Source organism: Xiphophorus hellerii, chromosome 1, assembly GCF_003331165.1.
Source record: "Xiphophorus hellerii strain 12219 chromosome 1, Xiphophorus_hellerii-4.1, whole genome shotgun sequence".
In the NCBI taxonomy this organism is placed as follows: Eukaryota; Metazoa; Chordata; class Actinopteri; order Cyprinodontiformes; family Poeciliidae; genus Xiphophorus; species Xiphophorus hellerii.
The window spans coordinates 7,318,855-7,335,235 of record NC_045672.1 but is presented as its reverse complement, the minus strand read 5'-3'; the positions used below and the strand labels follow the sequence as shown (position 1 = coordinate 7,335,235).

General features: G+C 37.4%; 1 protein-coding gene across 1 annotated transcript in view; it reads left to right on the top strand.

Annotated features, from left to right (window-relative positions):
* Positions 1-16,074, top strand: part of trim33 (tripartite motif containing 33) — a 33,393-nt gene extending 17,319 nt beyond the window's left edge. The window contains 9 exon segments of the mRNA XM_032570059.1: positions 4,638-4,770; positions 4,881-4,944; positions 7,749-7,899; positions 8,869-9,227; positions 9,360-9,471; positions 9,552-9,626; positions 10,515-10,667; positions 13,109-13,159; positions 15,340-16,074. Coding sequence (XP_032425950.1) covers positions 4,638-4,770; positions 4,881-4,944; positions 7,749-7,899; positions 8,869-9,227; positions 9,360-9,471; positions 9,552-9,626; positions 10,515-10,667; positions 13,109-13,159; positions 15,340-15,561 — 1,320 coding nt within the window. The 3' untranslated portion in view covers positions 15,562-16,074.
* Positions 16,075-16,381: the final 307 nt, after the last annotated feature.

Genomic DNA, 16,381 nt, shown 5'->3' with positions numbered 1-16,381 from the left:
TGTTGTTACCTATGTTTGCTGGTTATTTAATACTAGGAATAAATCCAATCCTCTGTAGTTTCAGTGCAGGACTTGTGCTTTCCACATATTTAAAAGAAATCTTTATTGCCACAATAGAAAGAGCAAAGAGTCAGGGAGGAAGAATTAGACCAGAGACCAGCAGCAGGACGGTGATGCAGGGTCTTCTCAGGTAAGGAGAGATTATGACTTGCAGAGAAAAAGACGTAGGTTGGTGGGAGAAACCAGGCAGGTATCAGGATTCAGAACATTCATTCATTTACACTCCAGAATATGTTCAGTCTGTACTATAGGTGGCACAATGAGAAGGTCACGTATAGTTTATATTTAGACAGCTTTTTGTTTATTATTTCAAGACACTATTTGTGTTCTTAAAGGCCCCATATATAAGTAATGAAATTTGAATTCATCTAAATTTTGCACATATGTGCTGCTACATTTGACTAAATTTAGTGTTGTCACTTTCTGTGTTTATTGTCCTTTCCATTCTATTTTGCGTTCCAAGTAGTAATTTGCGAACAGGGATGGTGTTTTATTGAACATTTACGATCACTGTTGCCATAAGATACATACATGTGTAACCCTTCTTTATGAGGGGCCGTTTAGGACAAAATTTACGTTTTGTCTCTCACACACTACCAAAAACTCTCGCACACTCCAAAAAATTACGTTTTGTCTCTCACACACTACCAAAAACTCACGCATACTCAAAAAAATAGCCACGCACACTCAAAAATTACTCACGCACATTCAAAAAATACTCAAATTGCGTATACACACACTACTAAAATGTCACACACACACACACCAACGTTAACTTTCTCGCTCACATACACTACTACCAGCTCGCGCACATACACACAAACGTTAACTTTCTCGCTCACATACACTGCTAACAGCTCGCACACACACAGACGTTTATCTCTCACATACACAAGACTAAAGTTGAACACACACACAGTACTAAGACTCGTTTTATGTATGTGTGAGAGCGAGACTTTTTATGAATGTGTGAGAGCGAGACTCTTTTTGAATGTGTGAAAGCGAGACTCTTTTTGAATGTGTGAGAGCGAGACTCTTTATGAATGTGTGAGAGTTGTCACGGAAGAGGCGGGGCATAATTTTTGGATCAAACTGCGCATGCGTAGATCCTAAACTATAAGTTTCGATTGTTGACTCACTGTATGTTCTATTACTTAGTATATTTGTGCTTTTAAATATATATAGAACGTTTAACTTTCTTGTAGATTAAATGTGCTATATAAATAAATGAATCTGATTGATTGATTAAAAATAGCAAAATTGCTGTAGTACAATCTGTCCACTGGGTGCCAGATTGTAGCACTGCGGGCAGTCGTTGAATCGTTTAATGCGCCTGTCAAAGTGCTGGTTGCCTCCGGAGAAGATAGAATGGTGTTTAAAATGGCAGCTGCCTGACCAATTCTCTCTCGTTTCGAATTAGAGTTAGCCATGTTCGGTATAGCAAACTCTTTCTTCTTCGGCACTAGTTGGCGCCGGTTAATAATTCCTGTAATACTGGCACCCAGTGGACAGATTGTACTACAGCAATTTTGCTATTTTTAATCAATCAATCAGATTCATTTATTTCTATAGCACATTTAATCTACAAGAAAGTTGAACGTTCTATATATATTTAAAAGCACAAATATACTAAGTAATAGAACATACAGTGAGTCAACAATCGAAACTTATAGTTTAGGATCTACGCATGCGCAGTTTGATCCAAAAATTATGCCCCGCCTCTTCCGTGACAACTCTCACACATTCAAAAAGAGTCTCGCTCTCACACATTCATAAAAAGTCTCGCTCTCACACATTCATAAAGAGTCTCGCTCTCACACATACATAAAAAGTCTCGCTCTCACACATTCATAAAGAGTCTCGCTCTCACACATTCATAAAAAGTCTCGCTCTCACACATACATAAAACGAGTCTTAGTACTGTGTGTGTGTTCAACTTTAGTCTTGTGTATGTGAGAGATAAACGTCTGTGTGTGTGCGAGCTGTTAGCAGTGTATGTGAGCGAGCTGGTAGTAGTGTATGTGAGCGAGCTGGTAGTAGTGTATGTGAGCGAGAAAGTTAACGTTTGTGTGTGTGTGTGTGACATTTTAGTAGTGTGTGTATACGCAATTTGAGTATTTTTTGAATGTGCGTGAGTAATTTTTGAGTGTGCGTGGCTATTTTTTTGAGTATGCGTGAGTTTTTGGTAGTGTGTGAGAGACAAAATGTAATTTTTTTGAGTATGCGAGAGTTTTTGGTAGTGTGTGAGAGACAAAACGTAATTTTTTTGAGTATGCGAGGCAATTTTTTTGAGTATGCGTGAGTTTTTGGTAGTGTGTGAGGGACAAAACGTAATTTTTTGGAGTGTGCGAGGCTATTTTTTTGGAGTATGCGTGAGTTTTTGGTAGTGTGTGAGAGACAAAACGTAATTTTTTGGAGTGTGCGTGGCTACTTTTTTGGAGTATGCGAGACTTTTTGGTAGTGTGTGAGAGACAAAACGTAATTTTTTGGAGTGTGCGTGGCTACTTTTTTGGAGTATGCGAGACTTTTTGGTAGTGTGTGAGAGACAAAACGTAAATTTTGTCCTAAACGGCCCCTCATACTTCTTTGCTCGTCTCAGATCCAATAGGCCGACTCCTCGACAGATACATTCAGGTTCATCGTATTTATTCTTAAGAAAAGAATAAAACAAGGAGGTGGTTATCGCCAGTCTAGCAGCTTCTGCCCCCACAGTAACGGACATCAACAGAAAAAGGGGACGAGCTGTCAATTACCGGTTACTATGGTAACCACCCACTGCCAAGAGCAACATAACAAAACTTAAAACACCAATAAATGTCTAAAGAAGCATATAAAAAAATAAAGTCAAATAAACAAACTTTGACAAACTTCACATTTACAACATTGTTACATTAAAACCTTGTTACGCATGCAATTAATCTTTTGCATGCTACCAAAACAGACGCTGGCTAGAATGTTAAAAAGGAATGCACCATACCGTTTCCCTTGCAGACAGTTTATTTCTCATGCGCCATTGTCTGATTTTGCATTTAAAGAAATGGGCTTCATAGATTGTAAACAGCTTTATTAGTTTTAGCTAAAGATTATGCTAAGCTGAACATTGCTTAGAATTTTCTGATGACACAGGCACACTTGCATGTCACTGTTTAAGTCATTACTGTCCACTTTGTAATAATAAACATGTTTATTTAATTTGAAAGGTTGCAAAAATATTTATTTTCGTGTTTATATAAAATAGGAAATCTGTTTACTGCTGCACTCGGGTCAGATCGGCTGTAAAACTGCAATTAGTGCGCCCCTAATTTCAACACTTTAAATTACATATTCAAGATCCTTAAATGGTAATTAAAACACAACACAAATGTTTTATATCAATTGAGTAAGAAGTACAAGTTCTTTAAAGCTTCAGGGTTACTGAGTTTTAGAAAGCTGATGTAATTTGTTAACATGTGTGGCTTGGATAATTTCTAGAGGACAATTTAAGTTGTACAAAACTAAAGTCTTTAATTGTTCTACTGATTCACATAGATTGGAGTTTGAGAAAATATGATAACATTATCAGCCTTTCTTCTTGACATGATTGCAAGATTCACCCTTGAGTGGATTAAGCATACAGAAACAATATTCTCCTGCTTCTTAAATTTAGTGTTTTTAATCTATGTTACGTGATTTTTAATGAGCCGTTCTTTGCGCTCCCACTCGTCTTTCTGACGGTAACCAGACCCTTGACAGAGCAGCTCGCCTCATGCACACCTAGAGAGGAATCTGCAGCGATTAAATTGGCTTGTGTTTCTCGCCGTTTTGTCATCGTGAACATCAGTTTATAAGTGAAAAGTCCCAAAAATCCAAATTTGTCCAGTTAAAACCAAAGTCAGTATTTTGTGTTTTACATCAAATTGCCTTTTGCGTTTTAGTGGAAGATGAATGGATCAAGTAAATATGAATAACAATCTTTTTTTTTTTATCAATTTAATTGCTTTTGTGATCATTTGGAGCAGAAATGTAAACTGAAAGACTAATTGAGTAGTTGCACAGCCGTGGTTGCACATCAGTTTCAACTAGATTTTGACAAAACTATTAATGTCTTTGTTTTTGTTAAAATGATTCAATAAAACCTGTTACGCTCATCAAGTTTGTATTTTCATAAAACCTTAATCTGCTCATTCCCAACCAAAACACACTCTTTACTTACCTTAAATGTGTCCTAGATGTTTTTAGGTACTGCATTACATTAGGAAAACATTACTTCATAATAATAAAATTTAATAATCTGATGAATGAAATGCTAAGTAATGGCCCTCAAATATTACAGCCTTCCAAATATTGCTGTCAAATAGACCTTCTTTATTGTAATATTGCACTGATTGCTCTATTGTGCAGCTATGCTATTTGATTCATTAGCCAAATCTTGTCGAACCTTTTTAATGTAGTTTGTCATGTAAAAATGTCTATCTTTGTTCACCCGGAGTTGGAATAACCACCAACTACCATTGTAATATAACTCTGTCGTAGTTGCAAACTCTCTGCATCTACAAACACTCGTTGACACGTTCCTAAACTCTGACTTTTGTTGTCAGCTGGAAGATGCTGGTTCCAGCAATCTCGGATACCTCCTCTCTCGTTGCATCTCCGCCAGCCAACAACACCATCTGGGCTCCACAGACATGAACCCCTCTCCCGGACTGTCGACCCTTTCTCCTGGATCGTCAGGTACTCGCATGCTCAAAGAGAGTCATACTTTAAACCCCCATGAACTGTTTAGGTAGAAACGGTAAAGTTTGCAACTTCGTCACAGCACAGTCCATGTTCTCCTCTGGCAGGTCTGTCCAACGCTCACACACCGGCGCGACCTTCCAGTACGTCAAGTACAGGCAGCAGAGGCAGGTAATGCAACGGGAAGCTTTGTGACGCAATGAAAAGGGGTTTAAAGAAATGGAGAAAGCATCAACAAATCAGAGCTTCAAATATAACTTGGGAAGAAGACCAGTTGTCTTCATCTGGGATTTTAGTTGTAGGTAGATGTGCTTGTTGGCTTAATACAGTATTTTGGGGTTTCTGCTCATTCTTAAATTCATGTCTAAATCTAAACATAAGGCCTTAAAAAGTCTTAAATTTGTTTTAAAAATTAAGGTGTATTTTTAATGTTATTTACATTGGACAACAATGGTCTTTTATCTCTATTTGCAACTGGCAAAAGTCCTTAATTTCATTCATAATAGTCTTAAAATGCCCTAAAAAGTCTTAAATTAGCACAAATTCTGTTAGAGACATGGGAAGATATATTTTTTTATAATCTCACTGCTGCAGAACAAATGAAAGTGCAAAAAGCAGGTTTCTTGTTTCAAATACGCAAAACGAAACCGACCAAATTAAAGAAATAAATGGACAGTCGAAGCCACCGTCAATTCCTCTCGGCATGCAAAGAAGATTAAAACGTGCTGAAAAGGGAACAGCACCTTAGTTAGAAAGAGCTCCTCTTCTGTATGTCCAGCAACTTCCCACCATTTCCTGCTTGTAGAGCCGCCACTCAAAAATTTATTGATCGCTCTACTCCTGCTTGAAGTAATAATCTCAGACGAGGTACGCTCAAGTGCTCTTAGTCAGACCAGGGGAGAGCATTTCATTGTGCAGCAGAATGATGAACACAGGCACATGTCCAGAAAAAGCCAAAGAACTATTCTTGTAAAGATGAAGGGTGTCTTTGTTTTATAGAATCAGTCACCGAAGGCCAAACGAAGAGCCAAAAAAGCACTCGGTGTCTGCAGTGCAGCAGCGACTTGGAGAGGATCACCTGGGAGAATTCAATGTCTCTTCTGGTTTTTCTGAATGTAATATTTCAGGCTGTCCTTAAGCAACGTGTATTCCATCAGCCTTTAAACATTTGCATTTTAGTTGGATTTAGTGTTACTTTTTCACATCTGAAGCCTCCGGAGGGAGAAATGTTTCCTGATTATTCCATAGAAATTCTGTCTGTGGGAAGAAACATTCAGACCAAATGTTGGCAGAATGATGTAGTTTTTATAAGAATGTTGAAGCCCAAAGCAACACAAGATATGAAATATATCTTTAGTATGGAGGTGTTTCTTTTACTCAGTAAGTTTATGACTTTCCTGATATTTGCAGTTTTTCTAACTTCTTATAACACTCCTGCTGTTGCTTACTCATCATACCTGCTGATTTTTGCAGAATTTTTGTGTATTTCTTGTAAATAATCTCTTGCTGTTTTCTACGTACAAATATAAAAATCCAGTAATTTTTTTTAAAATATCCTACTTTGCGCATTTCTTTTAAACTACTTATACCATTTTTAATAACTATACAGCATATTTTTGCTTGTGTTGTACTTTTGCTCATACTTTGCAGTATCTTATTTTTAATTTTCTGTTTTTCATAAATATTTGTTTTACTTTAATTTGAATATGCATGTTTCCATGGACTTTTAACTGCCGCTTGTGCAACATTGTCAAGATTGTGGGAATATAAATATAATTTTAATAAGAGGGTTTCAGCAAAGTCCTTAAAAAGCTTAAAATTATCCACATTTTTCCACATTATGAAAACATGTAAAATTCAGCCATAATCAATAATTTAGGATATTATTGCAAGTTCTCTATGTTAGTAATGATATATGGATTAATAACACAGACTGATGTCTTTTTTGGTTAATTCTATTGATTTTCTGCTTACAGCTGGTGAAAACACAACATTTAAGATTAGAATATTACATCAGATCAACAGAGAAGCCATATTTAATACAGAAATGTGAATTTAGTGAAAATTATGTTAAATGACTGATTATGGGGTCTTTTCAAAAGGTTCTTTTAATCTTAAAAATATAAATTTTTCCATTGCGCTCTCTAAAACGATGAGTAGCGACTGGGATATTGCCTACATTAATATCTCCGCAACATGATTTCATGTATTTTGCAGCAATATTAAAAGCTATGAGATAGAGGCCCAATTTAAATTGTGCCCACTCTGTAGTTTTGTGGTAAAAAACTTAGACAAAACTTCTATAAATGTTATCGAATTATTTAAATACCTTGCATTCTTTGTGCATTTTTATATATTCGGTGACACTAATCCAGTATAACAAATGTTTTAGGATGTGAAGTTGTTAAAAAAAAAAAAAAAAAAAATACAGCTGAATTGTTTCAATGGCAGTCTTGTTTATGAAAATGTTAGGTTTTTTTTTCTTCCAGTAGCTGGAATAGCTATTGATGTTTGCTATAAACCCAAAGCAGAAAGACAAACATTTTAAATATTTGTTTATTTTTTGCTGGTCGTCGTGTTATTGGAACATTTACCAATATCATCAAATATTACGTTTTCATAACATTGTGCAGCCCTAGTGGAAACCAAAACAGCAGCAGGCATTTTTATGGTTTATTTATGTTCGGTTTGTCCTGCCCCCCGTTTCCAGTAAGCTACGAATGAAAAACTGAAGAAATAACGGAGAGGGAACAGTAAACAATGTCATAAGACTGATTTCATCCAAATGGCCACCTGCTGGTTTAGCACAGGTTTTACAGAGTTTTGATTGGAGAGGAAAAAATCTATGTAGCTACAGCTTAACATGGGCCTTAGTGGACTGATAATCTGTAGGCATAAAGAGAGCGGTCTGAGTTTTATGGTGAATTTGATCAGGTTCATTGATATTTCGATGCCTGGGTTTTGTTTGTTTTCAGTTCTAGCTCTGCTGGCAGAGCGGGGACAGGTGGTGGGTCGGCTGCAGAGCAGCTGAAGGTGAAGAAAGAACCCTGCACTGAGGATGACTACAGCTGCTCCTCTTCTGTGAAGACTGAGCGAGGCAAAGATGCTGGGAGGAGCGCCTGCATGGTACGGACAACCATTCCCAGGCTGGATGGAAATGAATGTTTTACTTTGAAATGTAGTTTCTGGTCAGATAATTAGGTCAAAATTCTTTTGTATATATTTTCACTAAGGCTGGGCGATAAATGTCAGCACACCCAAGGCGGTTATCTTGTTTGACAAGCACGTTTTACAGCTTCTATTTATTTCAACTTTGAATTTCTCAACAATAATAAAGTCATGATATTGCAAGGATGCCCTCGTATTGTTACCAGATTAAAAACATTTAATGAGAATAAATTGGTAATTTTATGAGAGCTCCATCAATAAAAATAACTACAAATTAAAATGAGGAATATTGAGCATCTTGTGAAGTTATACTTTGGCATAAGTTTTAGAAATAATACATGATATTATACTCTAAATCTTTTAGCACATCACCATCAAATTATTTTCAGTTGCAGGACTTTGAATCGATTGTGCTAAGTGTCTATTTTAGGCCTCTAACGATTCCTTGAATGATTCTAGTACCTCGATTGTTAAAATTCCTCGAGGAAAATTTATCCGTCTCGAAGCTTCATTAAGTTATATTTTATTTAGCGCACCGTGTTCCGGCCGGGTTATTACTTGCATTGCGTTTTTTCTAGACGTTTTTCAGGTACAACTATATCTTTATTCTGCTAATAGTATGACTATATTCTCGTAATTTAACAACCATTTTCGTAGCCTGGCCCCATTACTCTGTCGTAGAATTCACAAAATGGATGACTGAAGTAAAAGCCACTTTTTTGAAAATATTTCCTGTCATTTTATTATTTAAAAGAAAACGAGGAAAGAAAAAAATCAATTAAAATCAGATCTGGTGTAAAAAAAATTGAAGATTTATTGCCCAGCTTTAATGTTCTTGCATGTTTCAGTGTTAAAGAGGCAGGTTTAAGTTATGCACCATAAAAACATTTCTCTAAAAAAAGTGCACCTTTTGTGTTGTCGCTGTAGATGAGCAGTCCAGAGAGCAGCCCACTGGGGGTTCCACCCGCAGGGCCAGACGCTTACAGGGACGTTGGCGAGCGCGTCAAAACGGAGCCCATGTCTGAGACGTCTTGCTCTGGACTGAACGGCACGTCGTCTTCCACCAACACTACGACAAGCCAGACAGGCTCTGCACTCACCAATGGAAGCGTAGTCAAAAGAAGTGGGTCGCATGATGCAGCGCAGGGCGGTGGCGGGAAAGATGACGACCCCAATGAAGACTGGTGTGCTGTTTGTATCAACGGCGGTGACCTTCTATGCTGTGACCGCTGTCCTAAAGTATTCCACATGAAATGTCACGTGCCCACCATAAAAATCTTCCCACAGTAAGTGCATCCTGTGCGTTTGTATGTTTTGCCATAGCAACATTTCGGAAAGCTCAACTTTGTGGCCATATTTCGGTAAACTACATCAATCTAAAGGCTCTACTTTGTGTGATTTATTTTTTTGTCCCTTAGAGGTGAATTTCTCTGCACATTCTGCCGGAGTATAGCTGACCCAGAGATCGAGTATTGTGATGAAAGTAAGAGGATCAAAGGAGATCAGAGCCTGAGTCCTGAAGACCAGCGGGTCAGCACTGTCAAAACATCAATCGAAGACGTCTTCATGACGACTACAAGACGTGTAACTTTGTCTTTTTCTGTCTGCAGAGATGTGAACGCCTGCTTCTGTATATTTTCTGTCATGAGCTCAGCATGGGCTTTAGGGAACCTGTTGCAAGCTCTGTAAGTGTTCCCACCTTCCACACACACATCATTCTACAAGCTACACTACATGAATTACATCAAATATTTTACTTATATTAGCAGTGACCACATTCATGATCACTAAATAGTTTTTGCTTTAATTCGCTTAACTTATTAGTGCACAATTTCATTCATCTCTACTGTTTTTCACAGTAGACAAAAACAGTAGAGATTGGCATCCCAGCAGGGCCGGACTTAGGATTGCGTGGGCCCCTGGGTTTGAGCCAATGTGCGGGCCCCACTTAATCATGATTCCATGTCTACAGTTGCACATAACATGTACACAGACACACAAACAGATTTATTGTGAATGAGAACATCAATCTGTGTAACCAGAGCTTCTAGTCAGGCATTGAGTCTGACACTGTTAACTAAAACACAGTGGCCATCTGTAGTCCCAACATGTACAAATATTTCACTGCTTGCTGTACTTCTTTCAGCAATTCATAATTGATCATCAAGGATCATTTGTACGACCAATGTCTCTCTTTTTTGTTTTTTTTCTTCAGCCCATCCTCTGGTTATCTCTCTTAACTAAATATGTTTTCTTCCGTAACATAAATTTAGGTAAACAATCCAGTCCAACTCGTTTAGCTTAAATAAAATGCATCTAGCTAACTGGACGGTCTCTTAACTCCCCTTTATGCATAACAAACTTATTTTTTCAGTGACCAAGATGGTGGCATAACTGGATGTTTTTCTGACATTGTGCCTTGTACTTATTTACTCTACTTGTGTACAATCTGAAGTAGAAATCTTACATTTGTGCTATTTTCCCAGATTCCCCAGCCTACACCTCGATTTTATGAACACTGTTTTTTATTTGAAATATTTCAGTATGTAACATACCTCTGTCCTTGGATCTAGGTGCCCAACTACTACAAGATAATTAAGCAGCCCATGGACCTAAAGAAGGTGAAGAAGAAGCTGCAGCTGCGAAGCTCCCAGTATTACAAGACCATACAGGACTTTGTGAATGACATGCGCCTTATCTTCAAAAATTGTGCAAAATACAACGAGGTGAGCAGCATGAGTCTTCAACCTGCTTGGGGAATGGCAGTGACTAAAATTGTGCATGCAGACACAAGTCACACTGCTGTACACGGACGTTATGCAATCCTATTGGAAAATATAGAATCTCCACTCTTGGATGTAATCTTATGAAATTCCTTAAAATATATTTTCTCCTTCAGTTACAGTTGGAGCAATAGGTCAAAAGCAAGAGAAGTGTCACCAAAAACAACAAAGTTAAAAACGTTCCGTATCATATGAAATACAAACTTCTTTAAAATAAAAGTTAAAATTGTGAAAGATTCAACATTTTTGTCACTCAACTCAGAAAGTAAAACTCGTATTATATAGCTTTGCTAGGCATAGTGAAATATTTTGAGCCTTTGTTTCTTGTAATTTTCATGACCAACTAATTTCATGGCTGACAGGTGAGCTGGGTATGTGCTTCACTTTCTGAAACGAGCGACAAAAATATTGAACTTTTTCCACAATATTTAAGTTTTTTGAGATGTATAAAGCAGGTGCAAGTAATGAACACATAGAGGTTGACTTCAGATGATGATCAACAGGATTACATATTTGTAGCGTTTATTTCATTCATTTAAACTTGTAATGAGCATTTAGTTACATAGAAGAAAGCTAAATATATTAAGTAAATAAAAGCAGAGTGGGGCTACATGGAAGCAGTGATGAGGACATTTTGTATTATTACTCTGAGACGTAGTTTAAAAGAGAAGTTCCTCTTTTGACTTTTAAATATAATCTATACATCAAATGTATTCTTTTTTTTATAGTTCTTGATTTCACCTCTCCCTCAAGCTGCTTATGGTTTCATTTTTTTGATTGAATTTATTACCATCCAAGAGTAGCGATTCCACATTTTTTACCACCTGCTCATTCATATTATTTTTATTTTGCATTTAACCTGGTCGACTTTATTTTGAAGCCATTAAAAGGGTACATCTGCATCTCCATAAAATTGGAATATAGTCAAAAAAGTACATTTTAATAATTCATTTCAAAAAGAGAAATTCATAAACACACATTTATATATTTCAAGTGTTAATGTAGACGATTGTTGGTTACAGCTAATGAATGAACCACGGCCATTAAAGCAGGCACCGCTGCTTTAAAATATCTACTATTAGAAATTTGTCATTTTTAATGATCCATCGTTTTATTTCTAGTTTTAGGATTTAAAATAAACATAAAATTTAATAAAGGATAGGGATCTTTCTTCTTTTTTTTTTTGTAGGATAGAAAATTATGTCAAAACTAGAAAAACTCAGATTCCAGCCTAATGACAACAGACCTAACAACACTTAGGACTTTTAAGTGTTGTTCTTTGTGGAAATTCAGGACAAATATTGCAGAAATAAACTGAAAAACATTTCATTGTTAAGATATCAAAAGTTAGAAACATTAACTGGCTTGTTTTAATTCTGTAGTCAAAGTTAAAAAGAGCCATTGTGGGACTCCAAGGAGCCCAAACTCAGCAGTTACTTCTACTACTTATGTTCTACCACACTTTTCTACTTTTGTGGTAGAAAAGTTTTCTCCCACAAAACTTTTACATGAATTTAGCTTTGATATGCCACTATAGCTTCTTTATCAATGGGCGAACAGGATTGTGTAGGCTGTAACCCAACACTTCCATATTCCTTTTTTTGTATTGATCAGTTTCCAGAGGATCTAACTTTTGGCTTAACATCATCTGTTGGCCACAATCTTCAAAACTGACAAAAGCAAATTAATCTATCACCATTCATCTCTGCAACAAGGGAATGTCACGTTATGAACTAACTTTCCGATGGTATTTCAAAAAGAGATGCACTTGTATGCTCATTACTCTTAACCACGTTTTGAACCTGGCATATTGGTTGTGATGCTTGCAGTTTTGTTCGCTTGCACTAATTGTTGTCAAGTGGAGTTTAAAGGCATCTCCTCCTCTCTTCACATTTGCCATCACTCACTACTAACACCGCTCTGCCACTGCTTCACACCGGTAAACCACACGGTTGTTTAAAAAAGCTTTCATTGCGAGAGAAAACATCCATATTCTTAATAAGAGAGGAAGGTTTCCAGGTATTTATTAAATGATATTTATTGTAGGTATTTATGAAATGCACATGCTGGTATTTATTCGTTGAGGAAAAACATCATGTAAAGCTGAAGAGACGATTGGATGCATATTATTTGGACCAGAAAACAACATGGTGAAACGTATACAGAGGGGAAAAAGTTTGGCAAGCGACCATGCTCTCCGTTTGTCGTTTGCCACCTTCACTTGCTGTTAATTGATGCACTTTTTTGACTGGGTGATTTAACTGAGCACAGTTTAAAAGAAACAGATTCCTTTATCTGTTATGAACTAAACTTTCCTGTGCTATGAATTCTTCTCTCCTCCTCCTGCTTCACTGTCTTTGTTGTAATGTTATTACCCCCTTTAGATGTCTCGAATAATCCAAGTTTATGATGAGGAGAAAGAGATTAATACCCAGGTAAGCCGTTTCAAATGGGGCACCTATCTCCTGCTCCCTCCCACTGAGGCTCCAAGAAATGTGCGGAAACGCCCCGAGTGAAGCTCTTAGCAGCTGCCTTTAGATTCAATACACCTTTAAAAAAGAAAAAAACAATGCTGAAAATTGGTTGACACAGATCTTATTTCTCAATAAGTGGCTAAACGGGTCACTAAGTTTGCTTTCCTTTCACTTTTTCTGTGACTGTTTTCACTTACAGATTCAGGCTTTCACTTTATATTTTGCTGGCTTTAATACAGCAGATGAGTGTAACATGAAAATATGCTGCTGGCAGAAGATGCTCTTATAAAGCTCACTGACTTAAAGCAAACTAATATCGTAAACAAATGTAGACTTCACATCTAAGAAACTAACCATTTGGGACAAGTCTGTTTTACGTTACTAACATAAAGGAGCTTTTATTAACTTTCAGGGTCGACCTGCAATGAGCTGCTCAAGGCGGTTTGAGTGCTTGCCTCATTCAAGTTGCTCAAAAATAGAAGGCTTGCATAGAAGACTTAAAGTTACACAGTAGAAAAAAGGTTTTAAATATGCAAAATGACTGAACGTGTATAAATGGTTAGTTTTATCAACACTAAGAAAAGTTTGAGATAGTATGCTGTTTATGCAAATGTTCCTTTAGCGTCCAGGGTGTGGAGTATTGGTGCAGGATCTGTCAGTCTTGGGTTTATTTGGTTGTTTTTGTCTGACATGTTATTTCCAGTTGAGTTCATTTTACTGCCTTGGACCAAAGTCAAAGAAATATTGTAAAACGGAGTAATAGAAGAACTAGCATCCTCTGCTTCTGTCACGGTTAGCAGTTTATTCCAGTAACAGTTTTTACCGAAGCAGTTTCAGTTTTTAAAGAAATATCTTGGTTTACTGTGAATACACCTAAATAAAACGGCACAAAAGACATTAGAGGAATGGAGAAAGAAATCTGTAGAAATGCACCGATCAGAATTATACGACCAATTCCTGATATCCGGTTTCACAAAGGTTTGGCCCCTGATGCAGGGGCCAGTAATTTTCCGTATTAAGAGTAGAGACAGCAGACATTACAGGACTCTTTTAATATATTGAAGCAAAAAACAAAACTACACAAGTGATATTTTAGACGCCAGTCTCTGTATGTGCTCATTGAAGAATGTAGATCTTTACCTTTCTGACAGTAAGTATTTAAATAAAAAAGCCTTCTGTACAGTTTGACTGTACTGTATTTCAAAATAGTGTTGGAAGCAGATGTGCTTTAGTGCATGCATGATACAGGTACCTAATGCTGATATTGGAATTCACTCCAGTATCATCCAATAAACAAGTATCTAAAATCTCCGCTCCAGCATTCATTCTGTCCCAGTTTCTATCCAGCAGCACTTACATCCTGAAAACACACCAACAATAAATGGGTCAGTTGTTCTCATGCCTATCGCTTCTGACTATTGTTCTCTGAGTAATGTCACTTTCTGAAGCCTTTTCTAAAGTTCCACTCTACAGAAGAAGGTGTACATCATTCGTGCCTATGTCACATTGGTATCGGTATCGTCCAATACTGAAAACGATGACGTCTGCATCGTATTAGAAGGGAAAAAAATATTGTATTGGGACACTTACAGTGAAAACCGTTTTCATTAACATCAGTGGTGTAGATTTGTTTCAGATTTTATCTTTGGCAGTGTTGAGGCTTTCAACATCAAGTTTCATGTTACCTCTGATCAATGCAGGTTAGCTTTTATTTAGTTTAATGAAAAGCTCTTCATTGAGCCATGTTCATTACATTCTTACGCAACCCTGGAAATCTCGTTTTATGGAATAGATTTTTCTTTTGTTTGTTTCGGTGGGTGTTGTTGAAAACGGCCCCTTTGACCTGTTAGTCACTAGCGGAGATGTTTCATGGAGCCACAGTGGGACCGGAAGGCAGGACATCCTCGCTCTGTACAGCAAGGTTGAGCTGGGGCCGCTTTGCCACCAGGAGTCTTAACCAAATCTAATTTGTCTCCTCATTCTCCTCTTCCTTCTTCCTGCCTCCAACCCACTCATGTTTCCCCTATCCCGCCCACACTCAACGGTACTCACACCTTTCCTTCTCTATGTCACTCCTCACGCTCTTCTTCTTCTCCTCCTCCTCCGACCTCTTCCTCCTCCTACTGTTCCTCCTCCGACAGGCGGGATCAGAGATGGCGATATCTGGTAAGGCGGTGAGCCTGTACTTTGAGGAGAAGCTGCAGGACATATTCCCGGATCAACACTTCCCCGACTCGCCGGACCCCGGGTCCTCCGACGAGAAGGAGAGGGAGGACGTGGACACGGAGGACTCCGAGGAGGACTTCGTTCAGCCTCGACGCAAACGGTTGAAAACGGACGACAAGCTTGTTCACATCAAGTAAAAACCCGGCGTAAAGAAACGACAAGTTAAAAGACTGTCTTCCTTTCATCTGCCAGCCCCTGTTTTTTTTTTTATTATTGTTATTTTGGAGACAAAAAGTATGACGTTTTCTAAACCAACTCAATAGATTGTTGCCTTGGAATGAAAGTATTTACAAGTCTTCTGCCATATTTTATTCTGTTTCCTCCCGAGAGCGTAAACATGGATCTTCTATTTCATGGACACTGACCCGCTTGTACAGACTTTTGAAGTAGGACTTCTTGTTCTGTTGTAGCTACCAACTGATTTGTTTTGTTTTCTATCATCCATTTGCATTTGTAGAGTTGTAACAATTTCTTTATAAAAACATTTAACTTGACTTATTCTGTTTGATGTATATTATCTATGCTTTGACATTGAGCCTACTAAGTATTTGTATGACTTTGTGGAAACGTTGTGTACATAAGAGAGTCTACAGTATAGGTGTTTTGGTGCGTCAATAAAACCTGTTCTTGAAGCACAGCAGAGGAAAATATTTGTACAGCAGGTTGTCGTTTCCTTAAGTTTTAACTACTGCAGGTGCAACAACAACATCCGGAAGATAAATGGCAATATTCGTTCAAACAAATCCAGCTTACTGTGGCGATACTAAAAAACAAAGAGTATGGCAGCTCAAAAGAAGAAGTGCAACAAACGATTATATTAGTAATCAGTTATTCTGATGTTTATTCTGATAAAATGTATACAGTACTAGAAATATATTAAACAATGCGAAAAACCCCCAACTCGATTCCATTTTTAATCAAGAAAATAAAAACTACTGCCTAAAATGCAATAACGTA